Source organism: Callithrix jacchus, chromosome 5 (genome assembly GCF_049354715.1).
Source record: "Callithrix jacchus isolate 240 chromosome 5, calJac240_pri, whole genome shotgun sequence".
NCBI lineage: Eukaryota > Metazoa > Chordata > Mammalia > Primates > Cebidae > Callithrix > Callithrix jacchus.
This window is the reverse complement of record NC_133506.1, coordinates 138,252,212-138,270,356: the sequence shown is the minus strand read 5'-3', so window position 1 is coordinate 138,270,356 and position 18,145 is coordinate 138,252,212. Positions and strand designations below refer to the sequence as shown.

At 48.1% G+C, this 18,145-nt stretch overlaps 1 protein-coding gene across 3 annotated transcripts in view; it reads left to right on the top strand.

Annotated features, from left to right (window-relative positions):
• The window catches only part of WDR45B (WD repeat domain 45B), a 63,158-nt gene that overhangs the window by 14,501 nt on the left and 30,512 nt on the right, over positions 1–18,145 (top strand). For 2 of the 3 annotated variants that reach the window (XM_035302250.3, XM_008997977.5), the window contains exons 3-9: positions 945–1,046; positions 5,167–5,254; positions 5,998–6,092; positions 10,880–11,070; positions 13,171–13,256; positions 14,500–14,601; positions 15,722–15,843. In XM_035302250.3, coding sequence (XP_035158141.1) covers positions 945–1,046; positions 5,167–5,254; positions 5,998–6,092; positions 10,880–11,070; positions 13,171–13,256; positions 14,500–14,601; positions 15,722–15,843 — 786 coding nt within the window. Of the gene's footprint in view, positions 1–944; positions 1,047–5,166; positions 5,255–5,997; positions 6,093–10,879; positions 11,071–13,170; positions 13,257–14,499; positions 14,602–15,721; positions 15,844–16,337; positions 17,721–18,145 lie in introns of those variants that run through there. The other variant, XM_002748853.7, reaches the window with a different exon arrangement.

Here is an 18,145-nt window from a genome sequence, read left to right as displayed (position 1 = left end):
TATTCAGTCACTGTTCTCATTTCTGATGATAGTTGGATATAAATTGCTGATTTTTTTTTTTTGAGATGGAGTGTTGCTCTGTAGCCCAGACTGGAGTGCAGTGGCATGATCTCGGCTCACTGAAACCTCTGCCTTCCAGGTTCTGGTTCAGCAATTCTCCTACCTCAGCCTCCCAAGTAGCTGGGATTATAGGCATGAGCCACCATGCCCAGCTAATTTTTGTACTTTTTAGTAGAGATGGAGTTTTCACCATGTTGACCAGTCTGGTCTGGAACTCCTGACCTCGTGATCTGCCCACCTCCGCCTCCCAAAGTGCTGGGATTACAGCTGTGAGCCACAGTGCCCGGTCTGTTTTTTGTTTTTTGTGTTTTTTTTGAGACAGAGTCTTACTCTGTCACCCAGGCTGAAGTGCAGTGGTGTGATCTCGGCTCACTCCAATCTCTGCCTCTTGGGTTCAGGTGATTCTTCTGCCTCAGCCTCTGGAGTAGCCTGGGACTACAGGTGCATGCCACCACACCCGGCTAATTATTTTGTATTTTTAGTAGAGACTAAACTTGGGGTTTTACCATGTTGGCCAGGCTGGTTTCGAACTCCTGACCTCGTGATCTGCCTGCCTTGGCCTCCCAAAGTGCTGGGATTACAGGTGTGAGCCACTGCACCTGGCCATAAATGGCTGATTAAAAATGACCTGCAAGTCCCAGCTACTTGGGAGGCTTTGGCAGGAGGATCATGTGAGCCCAGGAGTCCAAGGCTGCAGTGAGCTGTGATTGTGCCTGTGAATAGCTACTGCCGCTCCAACCTGGGCAACACAGTGAGATCTTATCTCTTACAAAAAAGAAAGAAAGAAAATTGCTGAGTGTTAGTTGTCTTGACTTTTTTTCTTTTTTATTGTAAAATATACATATTAACTTGTAACATTTGTCTTTTTAAAACTATCATTTCAGAATTTCTAGAAGGAGGAGTTGGCCATGTCGAAATGTTATTTCGCTGCAACTATTTAGCTTTAGTCGGTGGTGGGAAAAAGCCGAAATACCCTCCCAACAAAGGTACTGTAACTGTTCGTTTAAGAATGGTGCCTCATGTATCCTAGTCTTTTGAATGTGTTTGTGTTTGTGGCTATGTGTGATTTTCCCTGGTGGTTCTCTGAAGTGTCAAGGACTGGTTGCTGGGGAGGAAGCCGGCTGAAAGGCCGCCAGGTCTCTATTCCCAGGAGGAGCATGTGGAGAGCATCCCTCACTCCCATTGTTCAATCAATTGTTCATTGATTGAACACGTGCTTTCAGTCAGGGTTAGTAAATGGAAACTAGGGGGCCTGCTACACCTTAGGTTGACACCATATATGTCATAAATTCATTTTAAAGCAAGGTAGAAGGATTTTTTTTTCTCTTACTGAGACCCATTGACTTAAAGGAACGTAAGTTTCATAGCCACATAGAACAAAAAGCCGGTTTGCTTCTGGGTTTTGAGATATTTTTGTCTGTGTAGGACTGTGTGCACATGTGTGTGCAGATGACACGGCATAAGAGCTCTGGTCCTTGTAAAGTAGAGGGAGGAGTAGACGGTTTTCCAGATAGCCCTGTGCCTTGTGCCAGCTTAACGTCACTGTTGCTAGAGGGAAGAGGGCATGAGGCGAAAGATCCAGGAATGGAGGGCAGAGCACAGGGAAGAGCTAGGAGGTCGACTGGGGTGGGAGGCAGAGGCAGATCTGGGGGAGGCTTGAACGCCAGGAAGGAGATGCCTTCAGATCTGTGTTTTGGGAAAGTTCTGGTCTAGAAGCGGTGCAGGAGGTGAGTGAAGAGACAACCAGAGGATGGGGCAGGCGTGGGAGGCCCCTGTTTATGGGGAGAGGCAGGAAATTGGAGCAAGCGTCCTCGTCCGAGCCCAGTGCCACGCAGAAGGAGGAGGCCTGTAAAAAGCCGTCTGGTTCTGGTGACGTCAAAGACCACCAGTGGTCTCAGAGGACGGCTGAGCGGGAGCCCAGTGGTGGGTGGGTAGGTGGGCTGGGAGCAGATGGGGGGAGGGAAGGAGAGGTGTGAAGGAGGCAGTTCAGAATCAAGACCAGGATGGGGCTGGGGTTGCTGCATGCCAAGTGGGAAGTGTGCAGGTGGGAACTAGGATCTGGGTGAGACCACATACTTGGGGATAGAAAAGCCTAGGCCAGGTTGTGTGGGAAGGCAGAAGATTCCAGATGACTTGTGACAGGCTTTTGGGCCCAGGTCACAGTTCTCAGGAGAGCCCTGTGAACTGCATGAACATGAATGTGAGGGAAGAGAGGCCACACTCAGGTGAGGGTAGGCTCTGCCTGACAACATTTACTTTTGTTTTGGAATTAGGAGCAGAGAAATGAAATGGAAAGAGATGATTGGCAGGAAAAACAGTGGAAGACAGGGCTTTAGATCTTGTCCTTTGAGCAGTTCTGTAGTCTCACAGGCCCAAGGTTTGTCTGTGCCAGCTTTAAAGCAGAGTTGTGAGTGGCTGCTAGCACAGCCCAGAAGGGGAGAGGCCTGTGGCTTGTGAGTCCTCTGGAGGAGCCCACCCAGAACGAACAGCGGAGGTTTCACAGAGAGAGTGGGGCAGGCTTTGAAGGAGATTGACTTTGCCCTGGCTAATTGGGGATGGGCAGAAATCCTGCTGGTGAATTGGTCTGTGTCTTGTCATGGAGAACGTGCTTGACCATTAAGGGAGAAAGGAAGCTTACAGATGGAAGTTAGGAGGCCTACAGGGCCGCCTCCCTTTTCTACATCTGGCACTGCTGGGGTACCCCAGGTACTAACAAGGGAGCCATTTGTATAAGATAATTTCAGGTCTCATTCTCATAAAGTTTCTGAGAGGTGAAAAAGCCTTAGAAGTTTTACAGACTTAGAATAAAGCAGTATTCAGCAGTTTCTGAATAAGTGTACTTTTTGTACCATATAAAGGTACTTTTTTTAAACTAGTAAACTTTATTTTTTTAAGTTTATTTATTTATTTTTTTGAGGCAGGGTCTCACTGTGTTGCCCAGGCTGGCATGCAGTTACACAATCTTGGCTCACTGCAGCTTTGACCTCCCCAGGCTCAGGTGATCTGCCTCAGCCTCCCAAGTAGCTGGGACTACAAGAGCACCCACCACACCTGGCTGATTTATGTATTGGTAGTAGGGACGGCCTTTCAACATGGTGTCCATGCTGGTCTCAGACTCGAGCTCCAGTGATCTGCCTGCCTCTGCCTCCCAAAGTCCTGTGATTACAGGTGTGAGCCATCACACCTGGCTGTGTTATTTGTGTGCTTTTTTGAGACAGGGTCTCCTTCTGTTGCCCAGATTGGAGTGCAGTGGGGTGATCATAGCTCACTGCAGACTCAAACTCCTGGACTCAGCCCGAGTAGCTGTGACTAATTTTTTTTGTTCTTGTTGAGATGGAGTTTTGCTCTTCTTGCCCATGCTGGAGTGCAGTGGCGCAGTTTCAGCTCACTGCAACCTCTACCTTCCAGGTTCTAGTGATTCTCTTGCCTCAGCCTCCTGAGTAGCTGGGATTATAGGCGCTTACCACCATGCCCAGCTAAGTTTTGTATTTTTAGCAGAGACGGGGGTTTCGCCATGTTGGCCAGGCTGGTCTCGAACTCTTGACCTCATGATCCTCCCACCTTGGCCTCCCAAAGTGCTGGGATTACAGGTGTGAGCCACTGCGCCCAGCTGTGACTAATTTTTAAGAACTTCCCCCCATCCCCCAGGGACAGGGGTCTCACTGTGTTGCCCAGGCTGGTCTTGAACTCTTGGCCTTAAGCAGTCTCACACCTCAGCTTCCCAAAGTGCTGGGATTACAGGCGTGAGCCACTGCACCCATTTCTCCTGTGGTTCTTCAAAAGCATGGTGCTGATTGGCATTCTCGTCCTTAAAGCTTATCTGTAAATTAGCCCTTAGAACACAAACTGCTAATTCATCCTAACAGAACATTGCAATGTTAGCAGGCAAACAGGACAGAAGAAATTTTGAACTTAAAATAGAGCAGGGGCTGGGTACAGTGGCTCATGCCTGCAAACCTAGCACTTTGGGAAGTTGAGGCGGGTGGATCACTTCAGCCCAGAAGTTTGAGACCAGCCTGGGCAACATGGCAAAACCCCATCTCTACCAAAATTACAAAAATTAGCTGGGCCTGGTAGTGTATGCCTGTAGTCCCAGCCATTTGGGAAGCTGACATAGGAGAATCTCTTGAGCCTGGGAGGTCGAGGCTGCAGTGAGCCAAAATTGTGCCACTGCACACTCCAGCCTGAGCAAGAGAATGGGACCCAATCTCAAAGAAAGAGCAAGAACAACGCAGGAGATTGAGTGGAGTGAAGACCTTGCCGGTCCTGGTTTGTGTCCCTCTGATTTCACTTTAAAACTGAAGCCTCTTGGTCAGGCACGGTGGCTCACGCCTGTAATTCCAGCACTTTGGGAGGCTGAGGCAGGCGGACCACGAGGTCAGGAGTTCGATATCAGCCCGGCCAACATGGTAAAACCCCATCTCTACTAAAAATACAAAAATTAAGCTGGGCATGGTGGTGCATGCCTGTAGTCCCAGCTGCTCGGGAGGCTGAGGCAGGAGAATCACTTGAACCCAGGAGGCAGAGGTTGCAGTGAGCTGAGATCGCGCCACTGCACTCTATCATGGGTGACAGAGTGAGACCCTGTCAAAAAAACCACCAGAACTGAAGCCTCTCTTCTGATGCAGGTTTATTTTCAGCACTTTAACATCAGTACCTGTGGTCAGGCTTGCCCATGGGCTCGGTCGGGTGGAACCAAGGAAGGGCAGGGAGAGAGGAAAGTAACCAGGCCAGGGCAAGGGTTGCCAGAGAGATGAATGCATTTAGCGTGCCTGTGTATGTGAGGCCAGTGGATTGCCTGAGACCAGGACTGGGTGTGTGTGTACCGAGAGAGGAATGGGCAGAGGGAGCAAGTAGGTAGCCAGATACCAAGAAGGAGAGACCCTCTGAGTGGGGAAGGGGCCTGAGGGTGAATCCCTGGCACAGCTCACCTTTTGAGTTGTACCCCAAGGCCTCCCAGGTGCGGGTGTGTGTCTGAGGCCTGGGGGTGGGGGCAGCCGTGCCCAGTGGGAAGAGAAACCACCTTATGCCTCAAGCTGGCATCTCTGCATGCCAGCACCATGGCCTGTTTATGACTGCATTCATCCATTCTTTCTGATATTTCAGTAATGATCTGGGATGACTTGAAGAAGAAGACTGTTATTGAAATAGAATTTTCTACCGAAGTCAAAGCAGTCAAACTGCGGCGAGATAGGTGGGTTTGGTATCAGTAATGTTTTAAAGTGGAATTTCACTTTCTCCAAAGACGACAATTACTTTTCTATTTTTGGCAGGAAAATGTTTAGGAAATGACATATTAAAATGTTGGCCCTGGTCCGGGTACAATGGCTCACGCCTATAATCCTAGCACTACAGGAGGCTGAGGCGGGCGGATCATGAGGTCAGGTGTTTGAGACCAGCCTGGCCAACATGGGGAAACCCTGTCTCTACTAAAAATATAAAATTAGCTAGGCATGGTCGCACGTGCCTGTAGTCCCAGCTACTTGGGAGGCTGAGGAGAATTGCTTGAACCAGGAGATGGAGGTTGCAGTGAGGTGAGTTCACACCACTGCACTCCAGCCTGGGCAACAGAGCGAGACTCCGTCTCAAAAAAAAAAAAATGCCTCTAGGATCTTCTGCTTTGAAACCTTTCTTATTTTTCCAGACACAGTAGCATAAAAATATCACTTCTGCCGTGTTTTGCTTAGTTGTGAACCTAGATGGAATGTTTGATGATGTCTCTCTGAACCCAGCAAGGTCCCTTAGGCTGACCTCCCTCCATGTGCACTCACCTCCAGGCGGCACGCTGGTGACCTGCCCACAGTGGTGTTTTCCTCAGGAATCATTCTTTTCTGCGTATTTCCAGTGTTTCTCAGTTTCAGTACGATAAGAGCAGGAGCATGAATGTCTGGGTCTGACTTTTGAGGAAGACAACTCTGATCATGTTTTTCTTTCCAGAATTGTGGTGGTTTTGGACTCCATGATTAAGGTGTTCACATTCACACACAATCCGCATCAGTTGCACGTGTTTGAAACCTGCTATAACCCCAAAGGTAAATACTTGAGCAGACGGGTGGCCGTGGGAAATGGGTCCATGTGGAGATGCGGCCTGTCCCGGGCGTTTTCTTCTCCAAGCGGGTCTGTTTGCGCAGCAGGCTTGGCGAGAGCAGTCCTGAGCACAGGGGGGCCTCCAGGGAGATGACTTTTCAGGGCCTGCAGCTCACCATCCCAAAGCCACCTTCTGACCAGAGTCACAGAGTGAGGGCTCTCACTTGGGGGAAATTCCGTCACCTGTTCCCTCCCACCCCCTGATTTTGGCCACTGAGGACCTCCGCAGTGAACCAGGAACCTATGTTTTCACCACGTTAGGAGCCGCTGAGTTCTAGACTCAAAGATTTCCTGGGCCGGGTGCGGTGGCTCATGCCTGTAATCCAGGCACTTTGGAGGCCAAGGCGGGTGGATCACCTGAGGTCGGGAGTTCAAGACCAGCCTGATCAACATGGTGAAACCCCATCTTTAAAAAAAATAATACCAATGGCATGTTACATCCAGACCTGTTTCACATGCAAGGATACACAAAGACTCAAAACAAAGGGATGGAGAAAGATTTACCAACCAAATGGAGAGCAAAAATAAATAATAAATAAATAATGTCTTCTCCCTTGTTTGAGAATGAAGAAATTTGCTACCTCTGAAAAAAAAAAGAAAAAAATAAATAAACAAACAAATAAATAAATAAAAAGCAGGAGTTGCAATTCTCATATCGGAGAAAATAGATTTTAAAGCAACAAAGATATAGTGGTAAAAGGATCAATGCAACAACAAGAGCTAACAATCCTAACACCCAGATACGAGACTTAGATTCAATGAGACAGAAAATTAATAAGGATATCAAGGACTCGAACTCAGATCCGGAACAAGTAAACTTAATAAATATTCATAGAGCTCTCCACTTCAAATACACGAAATATACATTCTTGTCAATACCACATCACACCTACCCATAAGTTTAAATGAAACATTGATTGGCCATTATTAATACTCAATTTTTTTCAAAATAAAGCAATATTTCCATTTACTCTCCCTCTTTCTCTTCCTCTTTCTTCCTCTCCTTTACTTATTTTTTTTTTCTTTCCTTCTCTCAAAAAAAAAAAAGAAATCAACTTGTAAACCTCTAGATCCAGGTCGGCAATGTCTCTCTCATTGCTTGATTTCCTTCCTTCCCTTCCCTCCCTTCCTCCCTCCCTCCCCGCTTCCTCCCTTCCTTCCTTCCTTCCTTCCTTCATCCCTTCCTTCCTCCCTACCGTCCTTTTCCCTCCCTCCCCGCTTCCTCCCTTCCTTCTTCCTTCATCCCTTCCTTCCTCCCTACCGTCCTTCTTCCCTCCCTTCCTGCCTTCCTCCCCCCCCAAAAAAATAATAGTAATAATAAATAAATAAGAACAACAACAAAAAAATAATTTCCTTCCCTTGTCTTCTGAATTGGAGGATTGTTTGTGTCTGACTTTGTCATTGATTGTACCATCTTTGTATCTTTTTTAATTTAGGGGTTTTGCCCTGGCATTGTTGGTGTATAATTTACATAAAACTCACTCATTTTAAGAATACCATTTGAGGCTGGGAGTGGTAGCTCACGCCTGTAATCCCAGCACTTTGGGAAGCCAAGGTGGATAGATCTCGAGGTCAGGAGTTTGAGACCAGACTGGTTAACATAGTGAAACTCCATCTCTACTAAAAATACAAAAAATTAGATGAACGTGGTAGCAGGTCTCAATCCCAGCAACTTGGGAGACTGAGGCAGGAGAATCACTTGAACCTGGGAGGTGGAGGTTGCAGTGAGCTGAGATCGCACCATTGTACTCCAGCCTAGATGACAAAGCAACAATCCGTCTCAAAAAAAAAAAAAAAAACGATGCCAGTTGTGGTGGCTCACACCTGTAATCCCAGCACTTTGGGAGGCCTAGGTGGGTGGGTCACAAGGTGGGGAGGTTGAGACCATCCTGGCTAACATGGTGAAACCCCGTCTCTACTAAAAATACAAAAAATCAGCCTGTCATGCTGGCTACTCAGGAGGCTGAGGCAGGAGAATCGCTTGAACCCAGGAGGCAGAGGTCACAGTGAGCTGAGATTGTACCACTGCACTCCAGCCTGGGCGACAGAGCAAGACTCCATCTCAAGAAAAGAAAAAAACCAGTCTCATATCCTGGAAAACGTTCTTGGGATAGTCCCCTCCCCGCTCAGCTCTCAAGTTCTGTTTCTTTAGATGTGTTTGTCCTCTCTCCGTGTGTGGGGGTGGGGGGTGGGGTTTGCTCCTTTTATTGAAAAGTCACAGCTGTTGGTCCCTGCGGCCATTTTTTAGCTATTATGAATAAGAAGTGCCATGCATGTTCCCATACTGGCCTTTGGATAGTTTTCATTTCTCTTGCGTTGATCCTGAGGGATTCAGCTGCCGGCTCATGCTGTGGTTGTGCCTACCTGTGAAGTGCTGCCATTTGTTTTCTGGAGTGGCTGTGTCCTCTTGCATCTCATCCGTGGTGTATGAGTGCTCTGGAGTTTTCAGTCTTTCTAGCTGTGGCCGCCCATGCATGTGTGATGATGTCTCACTGTTAACAGCATCTCCTTGTGGTTTTACTTTGGGTTTCTCTCGACTGGCGGTGGTGATGCCTTTCCGTGTGGTTCTTGCCTTTTGAGATCTTTTGGTAAATGCCCCAAATGTTTTGCCCATTTTTTAGCTGGTGGTTTATCTTATCCTGGGATGTAAGAATTCTCTTTTTTTGGAGATGGAGTCTCGCTCTGTCACCTAGACTGGACTTATCCTGGGATGTAAGAATTCTCTTTTTTTGGAGATGGAGTCTCGCTCTGTCACCTAGACTGGAGTGCAGTGATTCGATGTTGGCTCACTGCATCTGGCGTGTGCTGTGTCCTGTGCTGCATGAGGGTTCAAAGACTTAAAAGGGAACGGTGGGGGATAAAGAAAGGCACAGACACAGACGTGGAGAAAGCTGGGCCCGGCAGTCTGAGAGTTGAGGCTGTCAGTCTCTTCGGCCCCGACCTGTTTCAGTGAACTTTATGTTCACAAAGCACGTAGCAGAGGGAGGGTGCAGTTACTTAGGGCAGCCTGTGGTTATTATTCTCATACTTCAGTTAACACACTTTAGCTAAAAACTATCTGGCAGCAAGGTCAGTGAAAGCTGGTTATCTCTCTCTAAGCCCATCTCTGTTCTACCCTGAGACATACACATCCTCCTGTTATGGTTTCACTTCTCTCAAGTTCACCCAAAGGTTACAGTGGCCTTGCTGCTGATCCCCCCAGGGGGTGGGGGGGCTATTCCAACTCCCTACAGCTGCAACCTCCTGGGTTCAAGCGATTGTCCTGCCTCAGCCTCCTGAGTAGCTGGGATTACAGGTGCCTGCCACCATGCCCAGCTAATTTTTGTATTTTTAGTAGAGATGGGGTTTTATTATGTTGGCCAGGCTGGTCTCAAACTCCTGACCTGAGGTGATTCGACTGCCTTGGCCTCACAAAATGCTGGGATTACAGGGATGAGCCACTGCGCCTGGCTGTAGGAATTCTTTATATATTGTAGATTTAGCCCTTTACTTGGCACACTTTTGCAAATATTGTTTAAAAGATGTCTTTGATGTTTTCTTCTACACATTTAGTAGCTTTACACCTAAAGTTAAGTCTTTGATCCATTCCAAAAAAAAAAAAAAAAGGCTTTTCATTGTAAAGTAAATTTTATATTCAGTGTGAGGTACAAGCTTGGGTTGTTTTCTTTGTGGACATCTAACCTTGGTGCCTTTGTTTAGATTAAATAAATACAAGTTTTTTTCTGGACTCTTTGTTCCATTGATCTGTGTTTCTGTCCTTATGCCAGTACCATCCTGCCTTGATGAGAGGTTTAAAGTGAATCTGAAACTGGTAACATAAGTCTTCCAATCTCATTCTTACTTAAAAATAAATGTGGGCTATTCTAGTGCCTTTGTTTTTCCTTATAACTCTTAATATCAGCTGTCTTTCTTCAGGAATCCTTACCGAGATGTTAGCTGTGATTGCACTGACTCTGTAGATGAGTTACATATTTATAGCAAATCTTCCTGCCCTCAATCACAGACCAGCTCTCTGTCAGATCTTCTGTGGTCTTCCTTTTCAAGGTGTTACTGTTATGGATAGGTCTTGTAATATGTTAATTTATTCCTTTGTTTCTAATATTTTTATGTTGTTGCTAATGGAGCTGCTTTTAAAGTTTATAATTTGGCATTGCGTTTTTGGTAGTGAGTACTGCGACAGACGGACAGTTAGTAAAGTTGTTCAACACGTCTTGATTATGAGGAGTTCTCATGAGCGGTAGCTTTGCTTGGCTCTGACACTCTTTACAATGAAAAGCCTTTTTTTTTTGAGATAGAGTCTTACCCTGTCACCAGGCGCCAGGCTGGAGTGCAGTGGCGGGATCTCGGCTCACTACAACCTCCACCTCCCGGTTTAAGCAATTGTCCTGCCACAGCCTCCTGAGTAGCTGGGACTACAGGCATGTGCCACCATGCCCAGCTAATTTTTGTATTTTTAGTAGAGATGGGGTTTCACCATGTTGGCTAGGATGATCTCCATCTCTTGACCTTGTTCGTGATCCGCCCGCCTCTGCCTCCCAAAGTGCTGGGATTACAGGCGTGAGCCACCACGCCCAGCTGAAAAGTCTTTAAATTGACTGTGATTCTGATGTAAATGAAAACCCATTTTTAATTCTTACTGCTATTTTTTTCAGAGAACTTGGGGGCAGAAAGTGGATTTTGGCTGTGAGAAATAAAAGGCAGTTCCTGATAGGTGTCCTCTGTCTCCACGCAGGCCTCTGTGTCCTCTGTCCCAATAGTAACAACTCCCTTCTGGCCTTCCCGGGCACGCACACAGGCCACGTGCAGCTCGTGGACCTGGCCAGCACGGAGAAGCCACCCGTGGACATTCCTGCACATGAGGGTGTCCTGAGCTGCATCGCACTCAACCTGCAGGGAACAAGAATTGCAACCGCATCTGAGAAAGTAAGTGTGTTCCTCACCTTGTTGGCATCATGCCTCCTGGAGCAGCAGGCTCAGAAAACTGGCCATTCCCTGTATCAAGACCCAAAGGTGGTGGGCCTACCCCAGCCTAGAGCCCCTCAGGGGCCCGTGGACCTGGCTGGTCATGTCACAGAGGGGTCGAGGTCTTCACAAGTTGTCTTGTGCCAAAGGACTGGTTTTATTTCCAGTTGTTTACAAACAAACGTCTTGTAAAATATGATAAATTATTTGAAAAAACACAGGACGCCTGTAATCCCAGTGCTAAGGCGGGCAGATCACTTGAGGTCAGGAATTCAAGAACAGCCTGGCCAACATGGTGAAATCCTGTCTCTACTAAAAATACAAAAATTAGCTCAGCGTGGTGATTTTCGCCTGTACTCCCAGCTACTCAGAAGGCTGACCCGCAGGAGAATCACTTGAACCCAGGAGGTGGAGGTTGCAGTGAGCTGAGATTGTGCTGCTGCACTCCAGCCCAGGTGACAGAGTGAGACTTCGTCTCAAAAACAAAAGAAAAAAAATACATACACGCCCGAGTTTCTTATCGTTAGAATAATTGGATGCGAAAGCTTGATCGTGTTGTTGCAGACATGGCAGAACCATAGCCTGATAACAGCTGCAAACCCTTTTCACCTGCCTAGGGTTATGTCTTCACTGAATTGCCACCAGATTGTAACTGAAAATATGGAAATATTGGACACATTATCTTAATTTGCCAGATCAGAACAGCTGTTAATTTTTAAAAATAATTTTAAATCTGGGGTTTTTAATACTTCCTTTTGCCTGAATTCAGATTTTTACAAAGAAAATTGGTGTCTTTGACTATAGTTTTCATGGAAGACTGCAAGCCCAGTGTTACTTTGTAGGAAATGGTCAACTGTGAAGTAGGGTGGGACCGCAAAGCAGTGACGGTGCACATTTTCGGGCACGGTCTGCTGACATTTAGGGTGGGGGCCTGCTCCAGCCCTTTGACCTGGTGCCAGCGCCAGGGCCACTTCTCCACATGTGGGGACAAGCGGCTTGGGGTGCATGTCCTGTTCACTCCTGGGACTCAGCTGAAAACAGGGTTAATTATTTTTTAGGTAATATTTTTTACAGTGCTGTTGTATTAGCAACAAAATATGTATAATTTTGTATGGATTATGAATACAATTTCTCCATATGTTTGTACATTTTTTTCTTGCCCTTTTTGCCTTTATGTTCTCCTTCTCCACCTCCCTGCAACTTTTTCTTCTTTAGTGGAATTCCTGTTCAGAGCGTGGGATCACGGTGTGCTTCTCCACTTCCTGCCTTAACTCGGCAGTGCCCTCCGGGATAACTGGGTGGATGGGATTACATGGAGCCTCGTAGTATCTGTGACCCGTCTCATGCTGTTGGCAGTCACCTCGTGAGGCTGCTCCCGCCTTGTCCCCCACAAGCTGGGTTCCCTGCTGCACTCCCAGGGGTAGGGCTGCTGAGTTGAAGGATGTAGAGATTTTTTGTCGGATGTTGTCAAAGAGTGTTCCACCAAAGATGCAACAGTGTTCGTTTTCCCAGCTGTCAGAATCAGCTGGAGAGTCTTCCACCTTCTGGAAGAAATGTTGAAAACACCCCCATGAGGTCTTGGGCACCTCTCTCAGGAAAGCCAGTGTAGTTGACACAAATGGTTTTAAGTCCTTTATTTTATTTTGCCTTACCTTTTTGATGACAGGATTCCTGTGCTGCTTTTCCTAGCTATCTGAGGGAGTTAGGGTTCGGAGGATGCTTCTCTAGATGAGGGCCATGTGTGGCGGGAACAGGGAGCCTGGGTGTTCCTCCTGGGTGTCAGCCAGGGATGCCAGCATCCAGAGTCAGTCCATGCTGCCTGGCCAGGAGCTTGTCTCTCGAAGCCTCTCTTGACTTGTGCCCAGTGCTGTGGGAGCAGGAGCCAACTCATTCTCAGGGGTACGGCTGTGTGCTGGCAGTTGGAGGAGAAAGTTAGTCTTAGATGATGTGGGTGAGTTTGAGAAAGGCTTGTGTGGGCTAGTTTGTGAATGTTAATCATTTCAAAAACTAACAAAAAAGTTTCAAATCTTTGATAATGAAACACTTCACTGTTTTTCAAAGGGGACCCTTATAAGAATATTTGATACTTCATCAGGGCATTTAATCCAGGAACTGCGAAGAGGATCTCAAGCAGCCAATATTTACTGGTAAGGGCACCCCCACCTTCACCTGGAGAAGAGCTTTGGGCAGACAGCACGGAACTGGGCCTTTGGGACTTGGGAGAGCGGGTAGGAGCAGCCACCCTCTACCCTGTAAGACTAGAGGAGGAAGGCTGTCGGGCTGCTAGACAGTTGGGTTCCAGCTTTTTAAATTGTGACTAATTTTAAGTTTTTATCTTGGAAAATTACACAAAAGTAGAAAGAATATTATAATGAACCCTGCTTCCTTGTTTATCCGTATTTGCTGGTTTCTATTGTTGGTTTTTTTTTGTTTTTTGTTTTTGAGTCAAGGTCTTGCTCCGCCGCCCAGGCTGGAGTACAGTGGCGTTATCATGGCTAACTACAGCCTTGACCTCCTGAGTAGCTGGAACCACACTTGTGCACCAGCTCACCTGGCTAATTGTTGTGTTTTTGTAGAGAAGGGTCTCACGCTGCCCTGGCTGGCAGGCTCGGGTTCATCCCTGTTTATTTTTCGTCTTTCTGGTGTTTTTGCCAGTTTCACCTCCTCATCAGCACTCTGGCTTGTGTTTAAGGAAGTGCTGGAGATTCTGTTGGTTCGTCTGGTTCAGGACTTTTACAGTCTGAGAGGCCACACTGCCACCCCACAGTGGTATCCCTACAGCCTCTGGGGGGACTAGTGCTGAAGCCCTGCTTGGGCAGGGTCTCACACCCTGTGACCACGGCCAGGCGTCCTGGTGTCTCTCCCTTCCCTAGTATTGAGCAGCATTTGGGTCTTTGGGATGAAAATGTAATTAATTTGTAAATACAGTGGCTTTACCCATGAAGTCCTGGGCCGTGTGGCGTGCAAAGCACACGCTTGTCTGCTCCCAAAACAGACAGCACATAGCCAGTGCCTGCCCCAGCCCAGGTGACCTCCACAGGGGCAGCCTGTACCTCCTGGAGAGAATGTGTTTCTCACCCGAGTCTCGTGAGAGCAGCCCTGAGTGGCTCGTGGGGGGGTGCTCTGCAGGATGCCCCTTCCTTCTCCCAGGCACAGAGCTCGTCAGCTGCATTTGTGGGGACCGTGGCTCACTGAATTGTGCTTTGTGGCTTCGACCTGTGGTGCTGTGGGGATGGTTGTTGGCTTGTTGAAGAAAGGGCAGTATTCAAGGTTGGCACCTCTGGTGTAGGAACCTTGAGGTCTTCCCGGGTGCTGACAAGTTCTGTGGGTCAAGCCTCTGGACTCCTCCATGTCCACTCAAGGCCTGAGCTGTGCTGGTTTTCTCTGTAGCATTAACTTCAATCAGGATGCGTCCCTCATCTGCGTATCCAGCGACCACGGCACAGTGCACATTTTTGCAGCTGAAGATCCCAAAAGGAATAAACAGTCCAGGTGGGTGTTGGGACGCCTGGTGGGGGAAAAGCCCGAGGATGAAAGGAGTCCCCGTTGTTTCAGTGTGGACAGGAGAGACCTCCCCAGACCAGCAGGTCGCTGTGGTTAGGCCTTACGTGCCATCAGTGTTGAAGTCTTTTTCATCTACTTTGATATTTATTGAGGTTCGAAAATCAGTGCAGGCTGGCCGCAGTGGCTCACACGTGTAATCCCAGCACTTTGGGTGGCCGAGGTGGGTGGATCACCTGAGGTCAGGACTTTGAGACCAGCCTGGCCAGCATGGTGAAACCCTGTTTCTATTAAAAATACAAAAAATTAACTGAACACGGTGGCGGGCGCCTATAGTCCCAGCTACCCAGGAGACTGAGGCAGGAGAATTGCTTGAACCCGGGAGGCAGGAGTTGCAGTGAGCTAAGATCATACTACTGCACTCCAGCCTGGGTGACAGAGCAAGACTCCGTCTCAAAAAAAAAAAAAGATTAAAAGCAAAAATAGGCCGGGTGTGGTGGCTCACGCCTGTAATCCAAGCACTTTGGAGGCCAAGGCAGGCGGATCACCTGAGGTCAGGAGTTCAAGGATAGCCTGACCAACATGGTGAAACCCTGTCTCAAAAAAAAAAAAGCAAAAATAGAATTTAAAAATAAAATCGGCCAGGTACGGTGGCTCACACCTGTAATCCCAGCACTTTGGGAGGCCGAGGTGGGTGGATCACGAGGTCAAGAGATCAAGACCATCCTGGTCAACATGGTGAAACCCTGTCTCTACTAAAAATACAAAAAGTTAGCTGGGCGTGGTGGCACGTGCCTGTAATCCCAGCTACTCGGGAGGCTGTGGCAGGAGAATTGCCTGAACCCAGGAGACGGAGGTTGCAGTGAGCCAAGATCGTGCCATTGCACTCCAGCCTGGGTAACAAGAGGGAAACTCCGTTTCAAAAAAAATAATAAAAAATAAAAAAAATCTTACAACAGGTTTTGTTATGCATAGCAAAAAAAAAAGCCATTAAAGCTAAAACTAAAAGAATATTTTAATATTTTCAGCAGCATTCTCAGTTCAAGCAGGTGACTTTTTGTAAACTTTTTGCAGGTGCAGTCACCCTTTCTTTGCTTCTTTGTCTTCACAGTTTGGCCTCAGCGAGTTTCCTTCCAAAATACTTCAGTTCCAAATGGAGTTTCTCCAAGTTTCAGGTTCCGTCAGGCTCTCCGTGCATTTGTGCCTTTGGAACAGAGCCAAACGCCGTCATTGGTGAGTGGTCCTTCCTGGAGAGAACGTCCCTGCCCACTTCACCTAGGATCCATCCACTGAGCTTCTGACCCAGCTTCCCACAGACGTCCCACCACCGCGCTGTGGCACACCCATGACCACTCAGTTCCCCTTACTTCTCCTGGGGGCTCAGTGTGTCCTGCTTACGGTCTACACGGCCATTTGGGATATCATCAGTCCCCCTCCCTCCAGTTTCCCCAGGAAGTCCCTGGGACAGGGCGTCTAATGTTTGCACAGACAACCAAAGAATGTTCGTTACCCTGTAGCCAGCACTAGGAGATGAGTTGTTCACCCAAGACAGTCAGGGCTCCCGGCTGTATGTGCCATGTGCTCTCAGCGCAGAGCTGGGGACTTTGGGGCTTTGAGAGCAGCTGCTTGGCTCTGAGAGGCTCTTTGCAGTTCAGCTCCATGGGACTCTTTGCTTTTAACTTTGGGGGAAAGAAACACACAGGTAAAGCTGTCTCCTTCTGTCCCAGCGATTTGTGCGGACGGGAGCTACTACAAATTCCTGTTCAACCCCAAGGGGGAGTGCATCCGAGATGTCTACGCACAGTTTCTAGAAATGACCGATGACAAGATGTGACTCCCGGCCGGGAGCACCACAGCACCCACCGCCTGTCACCTTCAGGCTCTCGGGGCTGGTGCTAGCGCCCCAGGGGCCTCCTGGGCCACGGGCTGGAGCGGCTGCCCAGGGACTTGGTCTTGAAGCCATACGTGGTTGTCTGCTTTCCTGAGGACTCCCATTTCCAGTATTAAAGAGAGAATCATCATCAAGGCACCGTAGGTACTCAGTGGCTGTTCCCATGGGTTCAGCTGTGACGTTCGCTTCAGCAGCTCCACTGCATCCTCACCTGACGGGGGCTCCACACAGACCTGGGGACTGGGCCGAGGGTACAAGTTCAACTGTGTTTTTGCAACAGATTCCATCATGCTGAGTCTGCTGTGGGGAAGTGAACAGTGTGTAAATGTAAGTTCTTACGTTATCAGCAGATTTAGATAGAGCACCAGCAGCTTGCCTTAGAAAAGGAGGATTCCTTCTCCCATCAGACATGAAGAAAAATGACCTGGAGAGAACACAGTGTGATGTTTCCTTCGTGGGAGCCCAGCCCATGGTCTTCTCCCTGCCCGCAGCCTGGTCATCTGTGGCTGTGTGTGGCGTCTCTGTCTCTGTTGGCGCCATTCGAACAAGACAAATGCCAGGCCCACCCTAGAAGCCAAGCAGTCAGTCCCGGGGTCAGTCCCCCGTGTGGGATGGAGACTCCACGGGGTATCCTGGTTACATTCTGGGTGAAATCTCAGTTTCCCAGTTACTTGTAGGGAACAGAAATGATGCACAGACTTTGAACATTCATTACGGGGGAAGCATCCTTGAACTTCGGGGTCGTCTGCCAGAGCAGGGTCCTGGAGCGCCCACTGCAGTTCCCGCTGCTGTGGAGGGAAACACCTTGGTCTGGTCTCTAAGCCCCACCATCTCTCCTCCCCTCATTCATAAGAATAGCCACACACTAACATTTTGGAAAGGAAAGGCACAGAACTTTTTAACATCTGGTAACTAAAACAGGTTATGGGCTCTACATTGTCTGCTACTTGGGATATATATTTACTTTTCTTAAATTCCCTTGAAAGAAACTTTATTTTATGGTTTTGATTTCAGATTGCAAACGTATAAAATCTGCACAGCAGCAAGTTCTCAGTTTTGCCAGTTGCTTTACCATTACTGTCATGTAATCAACTAACTTTGTATGTGGATTTTGATGTAAAGTATGCATGTTATTTTTATGTGTATTTAATCATGAAGTTTAATTTTGCACACTTATTTGTAATGTTTCTTTTAAATAAAAGTGACTAATTTTGTTGTACTCTGGACCTGTCATGGGATGTGGAGTTGTATGTATGATGCAGCCATAGTCGTCTTGTTTTGAGAATCTGGTTGGACCGTAGGCTTCAGAACAGCCTGTGGGACAGAACAAGGTGGAAGCCAGGGCCACTGGGGGCAGAGCCTAGGGCTTCCCTTGCTGTGTCAGGGATGGCACTTCTGGAGGAGGGAAGGAGGAAGTGTGTCTGTAGCAGCCGCATGTGGCTCTGGGAGCCTGCAGAGTGGAGAGTGACTGTTGGCAGTAGCATATCCCTGCATGTGACATGGCCGCTGCTGTGTGCTGGGGTCCCTGCATGTGACATGGCCACTGCTGTGTGCTGGGGCCCCTGTGTGTGACGCGGCCGAAGCTGTGTGCTGGGGCCCCTGTGTGTGACGCGGCCGCTGCTGTGTGCTGGGGTCTCTGCTGAG